Consider the following 18,207-nt stretch of genomic DNA (forward strand, 5'->3'; position numbering starts at 1 on the left):
TCTCGTAAGCAAGCGACGTCGAGTCAAGCGTATACTTGCTTACACGAATCGGTGGAAAAAGACGTGCCGCCCGCGAATGATCTACCCCCTAAGGAAACTCATTTCTCCTTTCACGAATGAAAAGTCGTTGGAAAAAATTATAATATCGAAATCGAGGGTAGAAAATTCGTCGATACGATCGATGCGATCGAACGTTCGACGTGTTATTCGATACGGCTATGAAGAAAATTCCGTGGATCGCGAGATGAGCGAGTTACGTCAACGGTGAGGCGTGACGGCGCCACTTTTTCCGCCGCGTGAATATTTAACGAACTGGGATGCTTGCGAGACGCCTTTCAGGAGGTCACTTTAGAAAACGCAAAAGTGGGACGTCGCTTTCAGTAGATCTCTCTCGGTTCGCACGCGGAACAGGCAAACAGAAAAGTGGGAGGATAATAAAACTAAGGGGACGTATTCCGACTCCCCGTAGATACTCGAAACGTAGCCGTGTTCACGAGACTGTCGAGTATGTCCATGTGTATGAGCGCGCGCGCGCGCGTGCCCGGAAACCCTGTGTATGGCCGCTTTTTGCTTCGATCCAGCAACACGCCGGGAGAAAAATTAATAGACTAATAAGAAAAACCCCTAAAGCGATTGATATTCCAATCTGGCTATGTCGTCTACTCGATGACGGTACCGAAAGAAAGGACACCTTCGTGTAGTTTGTTTTAATTCACCGAATCACCTCTGAAAGCGAACATCGAATCTTAAAGGGACAAAAAGAATATCAATCGTTCTGCGTCTCGACCGAGGGGTGTCCTCGAGTTAATTCGTGCTTGTATATAGCAAATGCAACAATGGACGATGGAGAATTGCCGGCAAATACGCACCGTAATTCTAGCTACTATGTACTCTAATGGACAACGATAATTGCGAATAATCGCGACAAAGACGAAACGGACAAATTCCTTTCGATCGATGCAACTCGCCATCGACGTAACAGTAATGAAATTTCAAAATTCTGATTTCACGAGAAACACGGAAGAATCAAAGGAGAAAGGACACCCCTTAGATTTCAGAAACAACACCCTCTCTCAACTAACCCTCTAGTGCGATACCGCGATGTAACGTTGATTGTATATACCTATACATAAGTATACATACATATATACATATATATATATATACATATGAATATACATAATATACATATGCATATACACGAAGGTACGCGTACCTAAATCACCTAAAAGATCGACGGAGATCCTCGAGCGGCCATCGTCGTCGAATCTCGCCAATATCGGTGGTGCCTCGATAGCTTCCAGCGAGTTCGCGAACGTCGACCGCTCGAGGAACGGACAAAAGCCGCTTAGAAAAATGTGAGCAAAGCCATCGATAAAAAAAAAAAAAAATAAATAAATATGGAGAAAAGCGACGTGGCGACGACTAGGGGAACGAATATTAACGAAATTACGATACACCGGTGCGGGTGGCGATGGTGTACGATAGATGAAAAATAAAAGAGAGAATATTGAAGTGGAGGGTGCGTGAGCGTGCGTGTGGACGATGCGAACAAGAGCGCGAGTACTTGTTATAATATTATTATACGGACGACTAACGAGTTGCCGAGGCGTTGGTAAATAAATACGAACGGGTCCTCCAGGGCCTCTGAAATTATAAAAGCGCTGCTCGAGTTTCTCATTCTTCCCGAAAACCATCTCGCACGAGCGTCCTGTTTATATATTAACCGAAGTAGTGGGTAACTTTTTACGTATTTTATTATTACCTTCGAGTTCTCGAAGTCCAACTGGACGCTTACACTGCACCACGAGAATATTCGATCACTTAGCATTTTTACGATGGTCGAGCTTAACGCTACGGAAATTTCAAAATTTGTTGTGCGACGCGTAACGTATCGATGAAACGTTTCTATAACTTTGTAGAACATCGTAAAACTATAGAAATGTAACTATACCTTCGCGAGCCACTGTACGCTACAAACTTGATCTTCGCGAAAATTAACACTCTACTTACCAAAAGCCTATTAATAGGCTTCTCGATGGCAATGCTCATCGACCGGCAACCTATTAATTGGTTTTTGCCAGTACTAGCGACGTATTCGCGAACGGTCGGGTATGCATATAGCCGCGAGCGATAGGTAAAGTACCAAGAATGACGAGAATCTGAACGTTCTAAGAAACCAAAGTAAATTCGTATCAAGTAAGAAATCAAAGTAAATTCGATCCTATTCGAAGAAGAACGAAATTTATTTCTGTCGGTCTCGGCTCTGAACTGAACTGTGCAATGTATAGATCGAGCAACCGGTCGGTAGTTAATGAACGCGTCTTACTCGCGAAAGTTTGTCGCGGCCACTAATTAAATCGTCGAGCTGTTTGCAGAGCACACACACGGCGGTCTGTCCGCATTAGCCTCGATCGTGCCTTGGCAAAACACTCCAGCGAAAACAGTGACACGGTGAAATTAAACGTTCAGGCCAGGCTGTGATATCGATATCCACATCGGCCACGGATCGATCGTCCAATTTGGACGTGCGTCCACGCGTGCACGAACGTAGACCGCAAACGCATATAGGTCAAATGCAAACGCAAACGCGAATCGGTCCGTAGAACGCCTGAATGAAATCTGTAACCGTGCCACACCTAAGGATTCCTTCGTTGAAAATACCGCAGAAAAACACGATGAGTCGATCGAACGATTTTTTCTTGTTTCTTTTTTTTTTCAAGAGGAGCTTCCGTTTTTCGTTCTTCGAATTCCTCGCGGTTCAAGGTTCGCCATTCGGACATCGTAAAGGAAATTTATTCGCGAGCTGCGGCTCCCGATTCAGTCGAATTCATGGAAGTCAAAGAACAAGGATGTTTTTCGAAGACGATCGGTATTCGAGATCCATTCGCGCGAAAGATGGTTCCCACGTGTGTTTTTTTCCACGATGCTTTCACCAGCCAATGCTACGACGACAGATCGTTCACTTATTTCGTTTGAAGCGTTGTAGAATTTATAAAACGCCCAGTACGTGTATAACCCGGTAACATCCCTCGATTGTATTTGACGCGACCTCACGACTAGGCCAGCTTAACCCCACTTACCCCTCGGCTGCTTGCCGAGCGGAGAGAGGATTTAAAGGTATATTTCAACCTGCGAATATCGGCTGCTGCCACCCTGCACTCGTTTAACCGCGCGAACTGTCAAAACACTCGCTCGTCGAATAATTGGATTCTAGCGGGTTAGAGCGCGTCTACCCGCGGTTTTCTTCCACCCTGTCGTCACCCTTACTTACCGGGTAATGCATTATTTTTTCTTTTTTTTTTTTGTATACATTCAGCAACCAGGAATACGCGACGCCTAATTGAAACATAAATTTGAGACGATACTGAAAAACGATAACGAGTCGACTGGTAACGTTTCTTGGAAGGAAAGTGGTGACTTTCAAGATAGATGGTTAAGAAGCGATCGGAGGGACGATTAATCAGGATGTTTGCGAGTGAAACGGCCGTGTAAATGGCGCGGTCCAGATTCTTCGGTCGAGAGAAAGTCCTCTCTATCAAAATACATCGGCATTTTTCACGCTGGTTTCGCGCCAGCGTACATTATAATTACTCTAAAAGGGGCGCGGAAGCGCTCCGCGGCAAATAGAGCAGACGAAAGCGAAACAAAGCCGTGGTGAATACGCGCGATCAGATAACGACGTCGAACTCGCCTCGATGGCGAGTTAAAAATACAGATTGGATTCGACGTTAGAATCGAGCGACTGGGATTTTGATTATCGACTATTTTTGGCGATCGATCGCGCCGCACGAGTCGAACAACTCAAACAGAGGCAAAGAATTATCCTCGTTATTCACGAGCAATTACAGTCTGATCTATGTTCCCTTTCACCGACGGTAAAAGCTGCTCGATCTCGATCCTCGTTGAGAAACTCTTCCTTCCGGTGTTTGAACGCTCCTTCGACTTACCTTCGATGATTAACCCGGATCAATTTGATACAGAGAGCTGTAATTAATCGGGAATAATCGAAGAATCGCCGGATCCTGTTTCTGGAGTCGATCGATCGGATCCGCTCGGAAAACCCTCTTCGTTCGTACTTGCGCCTTCGGTGAATCTCATTAGACCAGAAGGGTATCGATACTCGCATGTACACTCGATACAGTCGCGTGTGTGCCATAACTGGCCACGTACGGATATTTATATCCAATAACGTGCATGTGTGCACACACGCGCGTTTCACTGGATGTGAGAGTAAATGAACCAGTTATTACGGCGGCGGGGACAGGATAAGGCCACGGGTAATTCGACTATCCATTTATTCGTCCATTGAAAAATAAAGCATCGCGATACATGGCAATTAAATTAATTAATAATAAACGGGATGAAATCTGCATCGAGTTACCTGTCATCGATTTTACGGAGGGATGGAACCGGTAGCTCGGGAATTATTTCTTTCTGGAGCCTCTGGAAAGCCTATAGAATCAGAGACAATCGCTCGAGTTTAGGATTAACCAAGCATACACGACGCGGTGTTTAGAAATTTCGAGCGAAGTTTGACGCGCGCGCCAGGTGATCCAGTCACACGAAACGAAAGATGGAAACACGTCTTGCGTATCCTACGAAAGTTGATGGAAAGTTCGTGAAGCGTGGAGATACGGCGCAGATTTTATTAGCTCGCGCAGGGTCAAGAGACTCGGAGAGTTTGCTGGAGTCGATTCACCGGGAGATTCGGCTACGTCTTGCTGCAACCTCAAAGGAGGCGAGCCTGTGGCGAACTCAACGACTGTTACCATGTAGCACGGTTCGCCTGAAATAGAGCAGCCGATTATTCTCTTTGCCATTAGCAACACGGGAAACGTGGATGTTGAATAGCTTGTTAAACATCTGCCTTTAAATAGAATCTCTGTGTGCCTTTAGAGCGCAGCTCGGACGTTCCATTTGCGGTGGACCGTCCGGCATAATGGTGAATACATTGATCAGCACGTTCCAGCATTTATGGCACGATCGATTTGTTTACCTAACATGGAGATTGCCTGCTGAGTTAAAATCTAACGCCAATCCCGTTACCACGAACTATCCTAAATTTTCAAAAAACGGTCGACATCGCGACGATCGAACTGGTCGACCCGACGATTAAATTTCCTTAAGAAAAAAGAAAAAAGAAAAAAGACGAAAAACCTCCGAATTCCCGTTGTTCCGATTGCCACCAGCCGCCACACCACGACGCTGTATTACGCTCGTTACGTAATTACCGATTGCGAATAACGAAACGGGAAGTGGAGATCTGAAAAGTTCATCGGCCCTCGAAAAAAAGGGCGAATTCTAGTGGAACGAAAACGCGGCTGGATCAGCCGCATCGTGGCTCTAGCGTATAATCGTATCTGGTGCTGGAACACGTTCGCACAGACTCTCGACGGAACGCACACGAGGCTGGCCCTGCACGAACGTGCGCGTCTACCAACACATAGAGAGGCACATAGTGTCGAACAGGGTAGGTAGGTCCAGTAGAGCGTCCACGTCTACCACGATGAAAGAGAGTAGGGCTTAATCAGTTAGTCGATAGGCAAATTGGCTTAGAGGCAGCGACCGACAGGGTGGTTTACAGAACCAGCAAGCCCCGCCAGTGGCCAGTGGCCGAGTGGCGAATCAACCCTTCGCCGATAAGAGTCGCGCCGTGTCCCCGATCCTTGCTGGGGTTTCCTCGACGAATCGTGCACCGAAACTGCCACCGGTGAAATTGCACGGCTAGTGCAAGTGTGATATTTCTCGTCCCATTCGGCCTGTCGGTGTACCGACTGTTTCCTTCCAGCCTCTTCATCGTAGCCGCTTGTCGAACGGAGAAAGAGGAACCAACTATAACAAACACGAGTATACAGAAAGACAGAGAGAGAGAAAGAGAGAGACACACACACACACGAGGTTTGGAATCGGTCGATCGGTTTCGTCGATCCAAACCTCCGATGATCCTTCGCGGATCCAAGTGTTCGTCGCAGATCGACGCACGTTTAGCTTATCGACTTTGATGGATATTCGAGGGAATTTCCGGCGGATGTGGCTGGTGGGTTGATAAACTGGCTGTGCTACCGTGATAAGGAATTCTGGAGTGGTCAGGAAGGGATTCGGAGTGCGCCAGCTGCTCGATTAAAGAGGATCGGCACGGTAGAATGTACAGCTGATCGGTGAGTTCGTGTCGTTCATCGATCGTTCGATCTTTTAACGTTTTCGAGGACACAAACCGAAACTACCAATTCTTTACTCGGTATCTCCATTTCGATTGCGCCGCCAGCCAGCTTCTCCGGATGGTAACCAGAGCATATTCAAATTCCTCGTCGGTCGATGGCAAACGTATCGCAAAGGGAAATTTCCTCGTGATTCGATGCTTCCCGAACGGTGCTTCGTTCGTATCTGGACGGATATTCGATTCGATAAACTCTGGTCTGTGATTTCTCGCTCGATATTAATGTTAAAAGAGATCGTACTTGACGCTCGATCGTAAAGGAATACAATTTTCTCGATTTTTCCTGATTTGTCGACGAGAGAGTTAGAAATAACGTCTTATTAGCGAAACATCGCGAAAGGAGAACGACGAAGTTTAAACAACGTCGGGAAACGAGCCTGAAAGCTCGACCTAAATTCCCCTGTGCGGCATCGATAGAACCCCGTGGCGCGAGGGTTTCTTCGTCGAATCATGGGACTTGGTATCACTAAAAATTTCCCATTTCAGCTAGCCGTTCGTTCCGCTTCGTCGAATTTTTCCCCTCGAAATTACATTCTTCCGGCATTGATCGCCACTTTTACGACGACCTGCTCTTTTCCAACCAACGCAGATGTTGCTGTTTCATTGACATCCTTTCGCACGTATATTTGTTTCAGGAATGACGAGACACTTTCTGGTGATCCTATGCTGCTACCTGTACACGCTCTTTGACATGGCGGCCCTACATTTTCCGTGAGTAGACGAACATACTTGGAAGCTATAGAAGCCGCGATCGGACCAGAACGCTCGAGATTAGCGTTGGATCGAAGGCGGACAGATTTCTCGTGCAATTGATCTTTCCACTCGTTCGATCGATGGAAATCTCTCGAACCTTCTGTTTTCCTGTTGTGCTTGTATCTCTCTTTCACGCACGCTCTCTTTCGATCGTTGAATAAACGCGATCTCGAGGACGATATCGTGGCCTACATGCAAAAAGAACGAACGTACCGTCGTGAAACGTAAGGAAATTCGCGATTCTCGTTAAGTTCGACACGCGTCGACGATGATTCTCGTTTTTGTTCGAAAGAAATTTTAACGTAACGGTGGCAAAAGAAAAAAGAAAGGAAAAAGAAGCGTGAAAGAAGAATTGCAAGATTCCTCGGTAAATTCGTTCTCGTTGCGAAACACAGCGACGATAGAAGGTGGCCCAGCATCACCCGCCACTGTGTCGAGTTTCAGCGAGGAAATATGCGAACCGGTACTTTCCACGGAGGTCGAAGGCTGGCATATTAAAGTCGATAGCCTATCGTCGAGTACCTTTCGACTTTCGGCGAGAAAACGCGGGTACCGGTTTTTTCCGAAGATCGCAAGGTAACGCATCAAATGATCGACATCATCAAACAATTTCTCTCCCCATTTCTCTTTTCCTATGTCTCTGTACACCACGCTATCTTATGTCTCATCGTTCCATACGCTTTTTCCACTTTCCAATCGTTTAACCAATTTTACGAACGCGCGCTCCCTTCCAACGAACAGCTTTCGCGAACACTTTTTGTCGCGAGTTCTGCTGCGATCTTCGCGAACATCTATCGGCGAATGTTTGCTCGACAAACAGAAAAGCCGTTGATAGGTAGACGTCGGTGAAACGAAAGAACCTCTCTGGTGATCCGGGCTCGGAATCGCGCGATCGACGTCGCTCCGGAAGAAATTGCAAGGAAATTCCTGAAAGTCTTGTCGTAGATTATCGGCTTGGCAGGTTTCACGGCGCTATAAGGCGCCACGGCTCGTTTGACACCAGACCGCTGGAGTCGCGCGCCCGGATAAACGGACGTCGATCCGCGGACCGACATTTATCGCGGTTTATCAACTCGATAATCGCCACCGATACACCCGATGATAAATTTTCTCTCGATTATCCGAGACTCGTAAGTCCACGCGAGAATCTCTGGTCCACTTTACAGAGATGTTCGAGCCCATCGTAACTCTCGAATTTCAATAAGCGAAGGATTCAAGATTTACGTAAAAGCTTTAGCGCGAAATTGAAACGAGGAATTACGAATGCCGGCGACGATTCTTTCGTCCTTTCCACGAATTTGGGAAATTTAGAATTTAGACAAGAAATTACGATTATCGCGGAAACGAGACAAAGAACGCAGCAGAGTTAAGACACCTTTAGCAAGTAAATTACGAACGAACGATGAAAGAGGGTGATTAAGTAACCGTCGTAGCGCCGATTCGAGATGACGAGTTGCGCGATCGAAAGACAATTTATTGAACCTCCGAACCTATAAAACTCGACCCATTGCGAGTTAATTCCGCTGCTTGTAAAGGACGACGAGTCGTAAATCAAAGATCGGGTCGTCGAAGCGCAAGAAGGCAGCGTCGTATTCCTTGGCAATTCGGTTAAGATCGAACGACATGGTCGTCGAAACCAAGCTCCATGTAAATCACGAAAAAGGGGGCGGGTAAATTGCACGAACGAAAGTGGAAATTCTCGGGGAAACCGGATCCGGAGCTCCTAGACTAGCATATTAAAATGTCCGCATATAAGGAACACACGAACGTATCTCGGCCGGACCTAAAGGTGTGCCAAGCACGAAGACCTATTATGGCTTCTGCGATATTGCTGTTTCATCGGAATCTCGGCAATATTTTAGAGTCCCGTTCGCGTACCGTTCGTGGACTTCCTTTGCCCTCGATCTGCTCGATCCATCGACGTTTCATCGATATTTTCGCGCTGGAAAAATATGACGAAATAATTCATCGAAATTGCCGTCGAGTATCGTAAATCGAGAGCTAACGAGGCGTTCTCGGATTTCCAACCAATCTTCCTTCATCAAGAAGATTTCTATCGCGTTCCGTGAATTTATGCAGCAGCGTTATCGCTGAAGAGCTCGGAATTATAACGGTGTACCTAAGACACTTGCAATTTTTTTTATTTATTGCCGTCATAGAGAATCGTTATACCGCTGCGAGAGGATAGACTCGTAACTCGATTATCGATGAAACTGAAAGGGGCGATGGCTTCGAGCTTCGCAACAGTCAAAATCTCTTTTCAACTTTCCATTCGTAAGTTAAGTGTATTGCTTCGAGATTACAAGTCGAAGGATGACATCGGAGAGAAAGAAAGATATCCAGGAAGAATGGGAGAGAAGACGTTGAGAGACACTGAAACTCGTGTTGCTACGTTTCCTTCTCAATTACCATATTCTATACATAAACAAACAGCTAATACGTGCTGTCCGAGGCAATTCAGAAGGGAAGTTCGAACGCGAAAAAATACAGATAGCCTCGATTAGCATATTCTATAAATGTACAAGTAGATGGTAAGATTTGTTCATCCTCCCTTTCTTTTTTTTTTTTTTCAAGACGATGAGTTTCAGTTTAAATTCTCCATTGAGTTATTCCCCTGTGATCAAGTAGCGGTATCGAAATCAATACGGAGCTCTGTTAACGATCAAAGGCAAAAGATAACGTAATAAGGTTAAACGAAAGATAAGATAATCTGATAGCTTGAGATAAAAAGAGAAAAAAATGCAATGGCAAGGTCAAGGACAAAGGAATCCAAGGGAGTAAAATTAAACATGGGAAATATTAAACGAAATGGAATAGCAGATAGAATCATTCGCGAGCCGCAAATTTGTATCAAGAATACGATAAAAACGAAAAACGTGATCAAGGCGACGAACGACAGAGTTCCACCGGTTTCCTTTGCCGGTCTCGTTTCTCCTCGCTTCTCTATTCTATTCCAGGGAGTCGGACCTCGAGGAGTACGGCAGAAAGGAGGCCTCTTTGTCACTCAGGGACATCCTGCCGTTGAATCCGAAGCAGTACGACAAACACAGGGCACCGAAGTTCCTGGGCCAGCCTACAATCGTCTACTTTCACGTGACGGTGCTCAGCCTCGACTCCATAAACGAGGAATCGATGGTAATTTCGCAGACGAGAGAGGCCGACGGTACTCACGTTTAATTAAGACCTAACCAACGTCGGGGAAGCCTGCTCGCGTACGGTATCACGCGCCTCGGACAGAAGCGAAAACCGTGTAAATGGGGTGACTCGGTGCGGGTTGAAGAGACAGCCTGGCTGCGACGTTGCGCACCTTTCGAAACGCCGCGGTTGCGCGCCCTTTTTCTCCTGCATCGTCGCTAAAACGTATGCAAATTGGGCCACGGAGCGTGTGGATGCTCGTGTTTTATTTAGCGTTTAAATTCTCACCAACCTTCTTTTTCAGTCCTCTTTTTTCGAGGTTCATTGAATAGAAACGACCGAAATAAGGACAAAACGACGATCGTATTAAAATTATCGAATTAAGATCGATATAAAATGGAAAATTCTCAGTTGGAAAATTGCTGAGAACGAATTATTTTAGAAATACGCAACTTTGGAGAGTAGTATCTGAAGGAATAGATATGGGATTTTGCTTTTAGACGTACGTTGCGGATATATTTTTGGCGCAAAGCTGGCGGGACTCTAGACTACGACTTCCGGAGAATATGTCGGAGGAGTACAGAATATTGGACGTAGACTGGCTGCACAATATCTGGAGGCCCGATTGCTTCTTCAAAAACGCGAAGAAGGTCACCTTCCACGAGATGTCCATACCGAATCACTATCTTTGGCTGTACCACGACAAGACGCTGCTTTACATGTCGAAGTAAGATCGAGCGAAATCATCGTCTGCCAATTATCTTCAATAAAACAATATCTTCTCTTTTCTACAGATTGACTCTCGTCCTCTCTTGCGCGATGAAGTTCGAGTCCTATCCTCACGACACTCAAATTTGCTCAATGATGATCGAAAGTCGTACGTACCGTTTACATTTCTCGAGGAAACATCCAATTAGATTAGTCGCCGTCAAAGTATATTGCAATTTCCCACAATCCTGCGGCACGTAGCTCGCATCAATTAATGAAACACCGACTCATTAATCTGGACTATACTATCAGACAAATAGAAGTGCGTTCGTCCCTCTAATACCTCAGCGCTCCATAGTTGAACAAACCGTGGTTACCTTAGTTAAGAATTAATCCTCTCCAACCTTCTGAAAACCTTCTTAATCTCTTGAGAACGTAATTCCTTTCTTGACGACGCGAGACACCCAATTTCGTCTTTAGAAGCGTTACTTTGCCTCTCTATATTAACGTTATCCACGCGTTAACTTTCCATACACAGTGAACTCCCTCGAGGGATTATAACGCGTGACAGTAAAACACCCTTCTGCTCGTTGACACGAAAACTCGATGCGCTTCCTTAAAATCAAACGTATCGCATTCCGCTGCAAGTACCGTGTGCTTTCAGTGTCGCACACCACCCAGGACCTAGTGTTCATCTGGAACATGACGGACCCGCTGGTGGTGAACCCCGAGATCGAGCTTCCTCAGCTGGACATCTCGAACAACTACACAACCGACTGCACGATCGAGTACTCGACCGGCAACTTCACCTGCATCCAGATCGTGTTCAATCTGCGCCGTCGATTGGGCTATCACCTGTTCCACACATACATACCGTCCGCGTTGATCGTCGTCATGTCCTGGATCGCGTTCTGGATCAAACCCGAGGCGATTCCCGCCCGGGTCACTCTGGGAGTGACGTCACTGCTGACCCTCGGTAAGGTCGTCGCGCCTGCGACTGCTTTCCGCGCGCGGATCGACCGATCCACATCACCGTCTTCGCCACCATTTTTCACCCCCATAGACCGATAAAACCGCACAAACCGTATTAACATCGACTTTTCATCCGCGTTTCCTAGTTACGGATACACGCGGAGATAACGAACCGCGGCTTTAAATCCAGCTTTGAAGCTTTTGAAGCTCGCGACGTTTCAAACGACACGGAATGTACGCGTTCGAGCTGAAACGACACGGGGCACATGGGCTGCGGGGAAACGGACGTGGAACGCGTTTTCGAACACCACGGCCGCGGTAACAAGATGTCTTTAGAATCGTGGGCTGCAAGTTTGCGATACGAACTGTGCGTTTTAGGTTCGGGTTTCTGAAGTAGTCTGCATCGTCTACGTTGGGCAGGTTGTGAACCGTACGAGTCGGTTGAAAGGGATGGGAGATGTGTTTTCAAAAGGGTTAAACGAACACGTTTATAGAGAACTTGCTTCGCTGGTTGCACTCCTATTCGAATCTTACGATAACTTCGTCGTCGTACGTAACTACATTCATACAGAATTACTTGATAAAGTAGATAGAAGGCAAGGGATGGTATAATTGCGAAACAAATGGCAAACTGCGATGTAATTTTATCACGGACAGACGGAGAAACGTTTCGTGTGTGTAATTTACAGCGACTCAGAACACGCAGTCCCAGCAATCACTGCCACCGGTCTCCTACGTGAAGGCCATCGACGTGTGGATGTCCTCGTGCAGCGTGTTCGTGTTCCTGTCGCTCATGGAGTTTGCTGTGGTTAATAACTACATGGGACCGGTGGCCACCAAGGCCATGAAGGGCTACTCGGACGAGGATCTAAGAGAGGCCATCGACGAATTCAAAGTACGAATCTGTGTTTCTCTCAGCGACCAGCTTTCACTGGCGTAATTCTTCGTAGGCGAAATTCTTTTTATATTTCCCCGACAAACTTTTCAGACGTTTGATTCAGAAACTAATTGTACGATGTAACGACGACTTCGACGATTTTTGTAGATATATTTTAAAGAAGTAAAATCGTAAGAAGCACAGCTCGCTCACAGGGAATGAAAGCTTCGTTTCGAATCTAAAATCTCGAATGGAAATTCGGCTTAAATCGAGAAAGTAATAAGGAAACGCGAGTGGCAATATTCGAAGCTAAGAAGCAGTAACGTTCGAAGTTTAAAAGTTCCGCCGAAATACGCGCAAAAATATCGACACTTTTTATTCACAGCGTTATAAATTCGTGCTGCCAGTAATTACCACAGCCGAACGAGGAAATGGGAAATCGCGACGACGGCACGGTCCGCGCGATAAGCGGGGGAAAATTCGCGGAAAACCGGCGGAAATAGGAGTAGAAAGACTGGCCCGTTTTCACAGGCGAGCGTAATTCATGGAACAGTTGCGGCGGCGCGTTCTCGTTTCAACTAAATTTCTTTGCACCTCGAACTTACAATTAGTAAGGTTGAGCGTTTACAAACGACGCGCGCCGTGGGTGACAGTAAATAGTTGCGCGGATGCTAAAGATCGATGCGACCGCGGCCAAGCTCCGTCTGCCAGTGAAAACAATACGTTTAACGAGAAAACTGGAGAAACAGAATTACGGAAAATGAAAGAGGTGAAGCCAGAGGAAACACGTTCCTTTCCGCTGCTTTTCTGGTCTTTGTTGGTCGGTCTTCAGGCTCAACCGTTTAATGCGTGCTACGAGAGAAAAACGAAAAGATAGAAAGGTAGCGAATACGGTTCAAAGAAACGCACGAACACCCGGTATACGCCTGACACTTTGATAACACCTGACACACTTACAATTTCAACTTCAGCGGCTCGAAAGTGGTGCGACTTTAATTAACGCGCTAGTTGCACGCGAGTCTAGTAACTTGCTCGCAAAAACTTGTTCAATTGAAATAAAAGAAGACGAAGATGGGGAGGAAACAGAGATTAACGGGAACATTGTTAAGTTTGCGCGATAACAAGATATGGCAGAGGAAAAAGAGGGATGAAACGATCGAACGACAAAATAACAAAATAAAATAACCGGACGAGCTTTCGGAATTTAGCAAACGTTCTGGCCACGTGCCTAATTATTAATTTGTTGACACCAGCCACGGGATCGTTTGAGATTAATATGTAAGCGGGTTTTAATTAACGACAGCGGCGTAGCGTGAATTTAGCATGGACCGCCTTTAAATTCTTTACATCTCCGCGCGTGTATCCTCGAAAAGCGTGACCACGTCGGCTAAAACGCAAACATGTAGTTTGCGCGGCCTGTGAAGCGAGTACACGTCGATTTCTGTCTTTGAACGTTGCAGCAATGAAATCGAGTTTCCAGAGGCCACCAGGCGACTCGCGGTCCCTTCGTTTCGCACAAAGCAAACTGTATCTGTTTCGCATTGTATTCCGTTTCGCAAAATTAAACGTCAATTATAGTTTGCCGAGTGGCGACCGGAGGGAACACGGTTTTAGTACGAAATGCTGGAAAGAGGTTGAAGAGGACCGTTTAAAGGGAATGAATTTAAATTATTATCGCGTCGAGTTGCGGCGAGTTTATCGAAAAACTGTGACCTAATTATCTCGCTACTCGTTACTTCGCCGGAGCAATTTTTACGCCGTTAAAATGAAGAAGATGGCAAGTATAAATTTCAGAGAATAACGAAGAGTCCTCTTGGCTTGGGAATATATTTACTTTCCTTGGCTTCTCTTCCATCGAAAATAATTCTCGCGCAGTTGCTCGCCCGAGACAGGTTAAACCGTAAAGAGTGGTTTAAATAGCGCTGCAAGAGGAAACGCGTAGTGAAAGCGTATAAAAGAGGAGAATCGCGTGAATATGGCGGCCGATGCGATCGCGAAAAGATGCGTTTTCCATCTGCCAAGCACGGGAACAAACATTATCTCGGGGCGAAATTAGTTCGCCCCGGGTAAGCAAAGTAGGAAGTTTCGAAACTGGCTCGGCCAAGAACTTCGTTGAAACTTCGTCCCAACGAGATGGATCCCCGGGAGTCTTTCACTTCCGAGTTTTTCAATCGCCAGTATCACCGATAGACCTTGGAAATTCAGACCCGCGAACGAATTATAAAACTCTGCCGCCTTTTTAAAACGGTTTCGCATGACGGCATATTCGAGATTTGAAAGTTGAAGTTGAGAATTTAGAATTTGCAGAGTTTAACCGTGCAACGATTACAAATTCCTCTAAATGGGAAAATAACGAGGGTCCCTAGACTCGAGGGGAAGAAAGTTACGTTTTACGTCAAAAGCGGCGAAATTTCCCGTTTCTGTAGGGCCGCGTGCACGAGGGTCGAGAGAAAGATTGTCTCGCGTGCCTTGAATAAGACATGGACTCAAGGAACCCGAGTAACTCGAGATTAATATAAATTTCATTCGAGCCTGGCCGTTAGACACAGTCCGGTGATTCCGTAGAAATCCGCAGCGCGTGCTTTTACGGCTCGCTTAATAATTTATTACATGTGCGAATGAATCAGCCGCACGAGAATGTAAGAATCAACGTTACATTCTCATTTTCGGCTAAGGAATCTCGATGATTACACAACTGCTGATTTATCTCCAACTGTTTGCATTTCCCCTGAGCGAAAATGATCGCTCTTTATTTATATAACAAATGTTACACTTCGTTTACATTCTTGCATCGACTGATGTAAGAGAAATTAACAACGCGAAGCTTCTCTTCGAAGAAACGTTGAATTCGATCTATTCCTGAATCGTTTCGATGATATTGCTTGTTTTTTGATGTTTAGTGACGATTTATTTTATCAGAAGCTGGAAAACACCGCGTGAAATATTTCAAGACCTCACTCAACGCGCTTTTCTTCGACAGACACCCATGAGGAACGAATCGGAGAGAAGCAGAAGTCCCGTGAGACCTGCAACCGTGCAATACGACACCTGCTGCCAGGGTCGGGCAACAGCGATCTACATCGACAAGGTGTCCAGATTCTTCTTCCCGTTCTCATTCCTCATCCTGAACGTCGTCTACTGGAGCACCTTCCTGTAGGAGGTCTGCCCTTCTCTCTCGAACACGGAAACGAAGATCGCTGGATCGTCGACGGTCTCCAACGATGTCTTTCGTTCGATCTTTGTTAATCATTTCGATTCAACCAAATGAAACTCCATAGACGAGCGAAATAATGATATTATACGATTCGTTGCTTGGATAAATCGTCAAGGAAACTTCGGTTTCAGCCGGACAACGAGAAATTTAGCTTTGGTCGTTCGACGGAACGCATCGAACAATTAACAAAAATCGAACGAGTCGGAAGGTTTTTCTACGACGAGATAGTCCGCTAGAAGAATTTTCAGTGTCTTTTATATAATATAGAGAACACGCGCCGTCAACGGTTCGTTAATCGTAAGAGCATCTTAACAATTAAGTCGCATTAAGGTTCCTCGAAAGAGCGCATATCGAATCGAACGATCACGTACTCACCCGTTTGGGCGATCCACGGCAGCAGCGTTCACCTTCGACGCGGATCGCATCTGTATCACGTTGAACAATCTCTTAAGACCCGTTCGCTCACCGCGATTGATCGTTCAATTTAGCCGGTCTGTTCGGTTACTTGCTCTTGTCTGCTCGAGTTTTGCTACGATAGATACACTCGATGATATTTCCCGCGAAACGTTCTCGCGCACAGCCTCGCGTTTCCTCGGTATCTCGCCGCCTTTTAGCCTTTAAAATAATAAAATAATTCTACGAACATTGATTACCTGCACACAAAGTAGAGGAGCGATAAAAAATGTAAAAAAATTTCAAGATCGTTGAAAGAATACTTTTATGCAGAAACATTGTTTTCGTAAAGTGGAACGATTGAAAATTGATAAGAATACGACAGCTTTACAGAGCTTCGACATGCAATCGCTTCGAATATCACAAACGAAAAGGCAATGCTGTTCGCGTGAACGTTCGATCGTGATTACATCTTCGCAGAACAGTTTTACTCGTTGTGTGTGATCGCAGAATTTAAGGACAAATAAACGGACTATTAATACGTAGACACGAGCCCTGCTACCTGCGAGGAATCGTTTGCCCCGTTGCGAAATAAATTGCGAAGGTAAAAGGATTGGGTGAAAGGGGCAATGAAAAAGACGTGGAGCTTTGCGAGTCAGCTTATTTATTCTTTCGACAGTCGATAGAGCCTTTTATTCGAGTATTTAAACAGATCCTGGCTTCCTGCCTCCTTGCGTCCCCTTCTTTTCAGTCTGCTGGATCGATGGAACTTGCTTGCTCCCGCCAAGTTCCAACCTCGAAGAGCCGGAGAACTCGAGGTCGCCACCTAGAGTCTACAATCTTGGACAAACTTTAACTTACCATTCTTTCGGTATTAAAAAAATAATCTCTGAATCTATTTTTATCAAAAGTAAAGACATCTTGAGTATAAAAATTAAACACAGAGGAGAAAGACAAAAGGATTGTCAAGTGAAATATCGGGTATCAATACCTGTTTCTCGAAATCGAGAAAGTATTTCCCACCATTTTCGAGCAACGAACCCGGTACTTGTCATCCTTGCACGAATTAACGATCGTGGCATCGTTTAAACCGCAACGGCCAGAGTTGCAGCAACGAAAAAGGATTGTCTGGTACGCGAGGTGCGAGGGAACAGGAAGTGGAAGCTCATAGAGAAACAGGGAACTTGGCTGAACGACAAAGGACCTCGCCATTTCATTTTCCTCTTGCGCCGTTTGGATCGCGGCACTTTTAGTCGATGACGAGGATCTCCAGTAAACGACCAGCAGTAATTAATTGGAACGAATGCGCGGCCTGGCTCCGGTTGCTCGCGCGGAATAATTAAATCCGTATGTAAGGTGGCGTAATTGTAACGCGGTCGAATGGATATCTATGTGTCGCGAGACGGAACACGTTGCCTCGAAAAGATGTTCCACTTTTTTTTCTGCGCTGCCGCTTAATTAAAACAACGCGACGTCCACGTTTTTCCGCGGCTCCTCTACTTCCCCCGTCTCCGATCCCGTTCTCTCGGTACCGCTTTAATAATCCCGAGGAACGCGAAACGCTCCTATCTAATAGGTTTTTAACGGCCAACGTCGCGAATCTCCCTGCTCCATTTCTGATTTTGCCAACGAGCTTCTCCGTCCAACTCCCAGCGTCTGGATATCGCTTCGTTAAACGGCGTGCTCTCGTAAGGCGATCGAACCTGTCAGAGGCGAGAAAGCGGAGCGAAATGCTCGCGCTTCTTACCTTCTTTTAATTTAATCTGTTGGAAAGTTTGGATAGGAAGAGGAACCCGCTTATTCTCCGTTTAAATTCTCACGCCACTTATTTTCCGCTTTCAACTCGCTTTCTCCTTTCGATTTTTACGCGAGCAGCCAAAATGCCTACGATTATCCAACTTAATAAGTAAGCTCGAAGCTTATTTGTTACGTCCT

At 45.9% G+C, this 18,207-nt stretch overlaps 2 protein-coding genes across 3 annotated transcripts in view; one reads left to right on the forward strand and one right to left on the reverse strand.

Moving 5' to 3' along the window:
• Positions 1-4,281: 4,281 nt before the first annotated feature.
• Positions 4,282-18,207, reverse strand: part of LOC126919614 (potassium voltage-gated channel protein Shal) — a 116,662-nt gene continuing 102,736 nt past the window's right edge. Inside the window, exon 5 of the mRNA XM_050729058.1 lies at positions 4,282-5,835. Within this exon, the coding sequence (XP_050585015.1) occupies positions 5,797-5,835 (39 nt within the window). The 3' untranslated portion in view covers positions 4,282-5,796. The remainder of the gene's footprint in view (positions 5,836-18,207) is intronic.
• LOC126919619 (glycine receptor subunit alpha-4) lies at positions 5,858-16,817 on the forward strand. 2 transcript variants are annotated; one of them, XM_050729072.1, is made up of 9 exons: positions 5,858-6,161; positions 6,856-6,931; positions 7,418-7,549; positions 9,931-10,108; positions 10,609-10,835; positions 10,903-10,985; positions 11,481-11,792; positions 12,478-12,683; positions 15,646-16,817. In XM_050729072.1, the coding sequence occupies exons 2-9, from the start codon at positions 6,858-6,860 to the stop codon at positions 15,820-15,822; spliced, it is 1,389 nt and encodes a 462-aa protein (XP_050585029.1). In that variant the 5' UTR covers positions 5,858-6,161; positions 6,856-6,857; the 3' UTR covers positions 15,823-16,817. The 2 variants fall into 2 exon arrangements, with proteins under 2 accessions (XP_050585029.1, XP_050585030.1); XM_050729073.1 differs by lacking the exon at positions 7,418-7,549 and having other exon boundaries at positions 5,859-6,161.

Source organism: Bombus affinis, chromosome 8, assembly GCF_024516045.1.
Source record: "Bombus affinis isolate iyBomAffi1 chromosome 8, iyBomAffi1.2, whole genome shotgun sequence".
In the NCBI taxonomy this organism is placed as follows: domain Eukaryota; kingdom Metazoa; phylum Arthropoda; class Insecta; order Hymenoptera; family Apidae; genus Bombus; species Bombus affinis.

What these genes read in the sequence shown, in the direction of transcription:
- LOC126919619 (XM_050729072.1), top strand. Translation starts at nt 6,858, where the DNA reads ATGACGAGACACTTTCTGGTGATCCTATGCTGCTACCTGTACACGCTC. An exon ending in CCATAAACGAGGAATCGATG is followed by an intron (nt 10,109 to 10,608) that starts GTAATTTCGCAG and finishes TTTTGCTTTTAG; the next exon opens with ACGTACGTTGCGGATATATT. An exon ending in GACGTCACTGCTGACCCTCG is followed by an intron (nt 11,793 to 12,477) that starts GTAAGGTCGTCG and finishes TGTAATTTACAG; the next exon opens with CGACTCAGAACACGCAGTCC.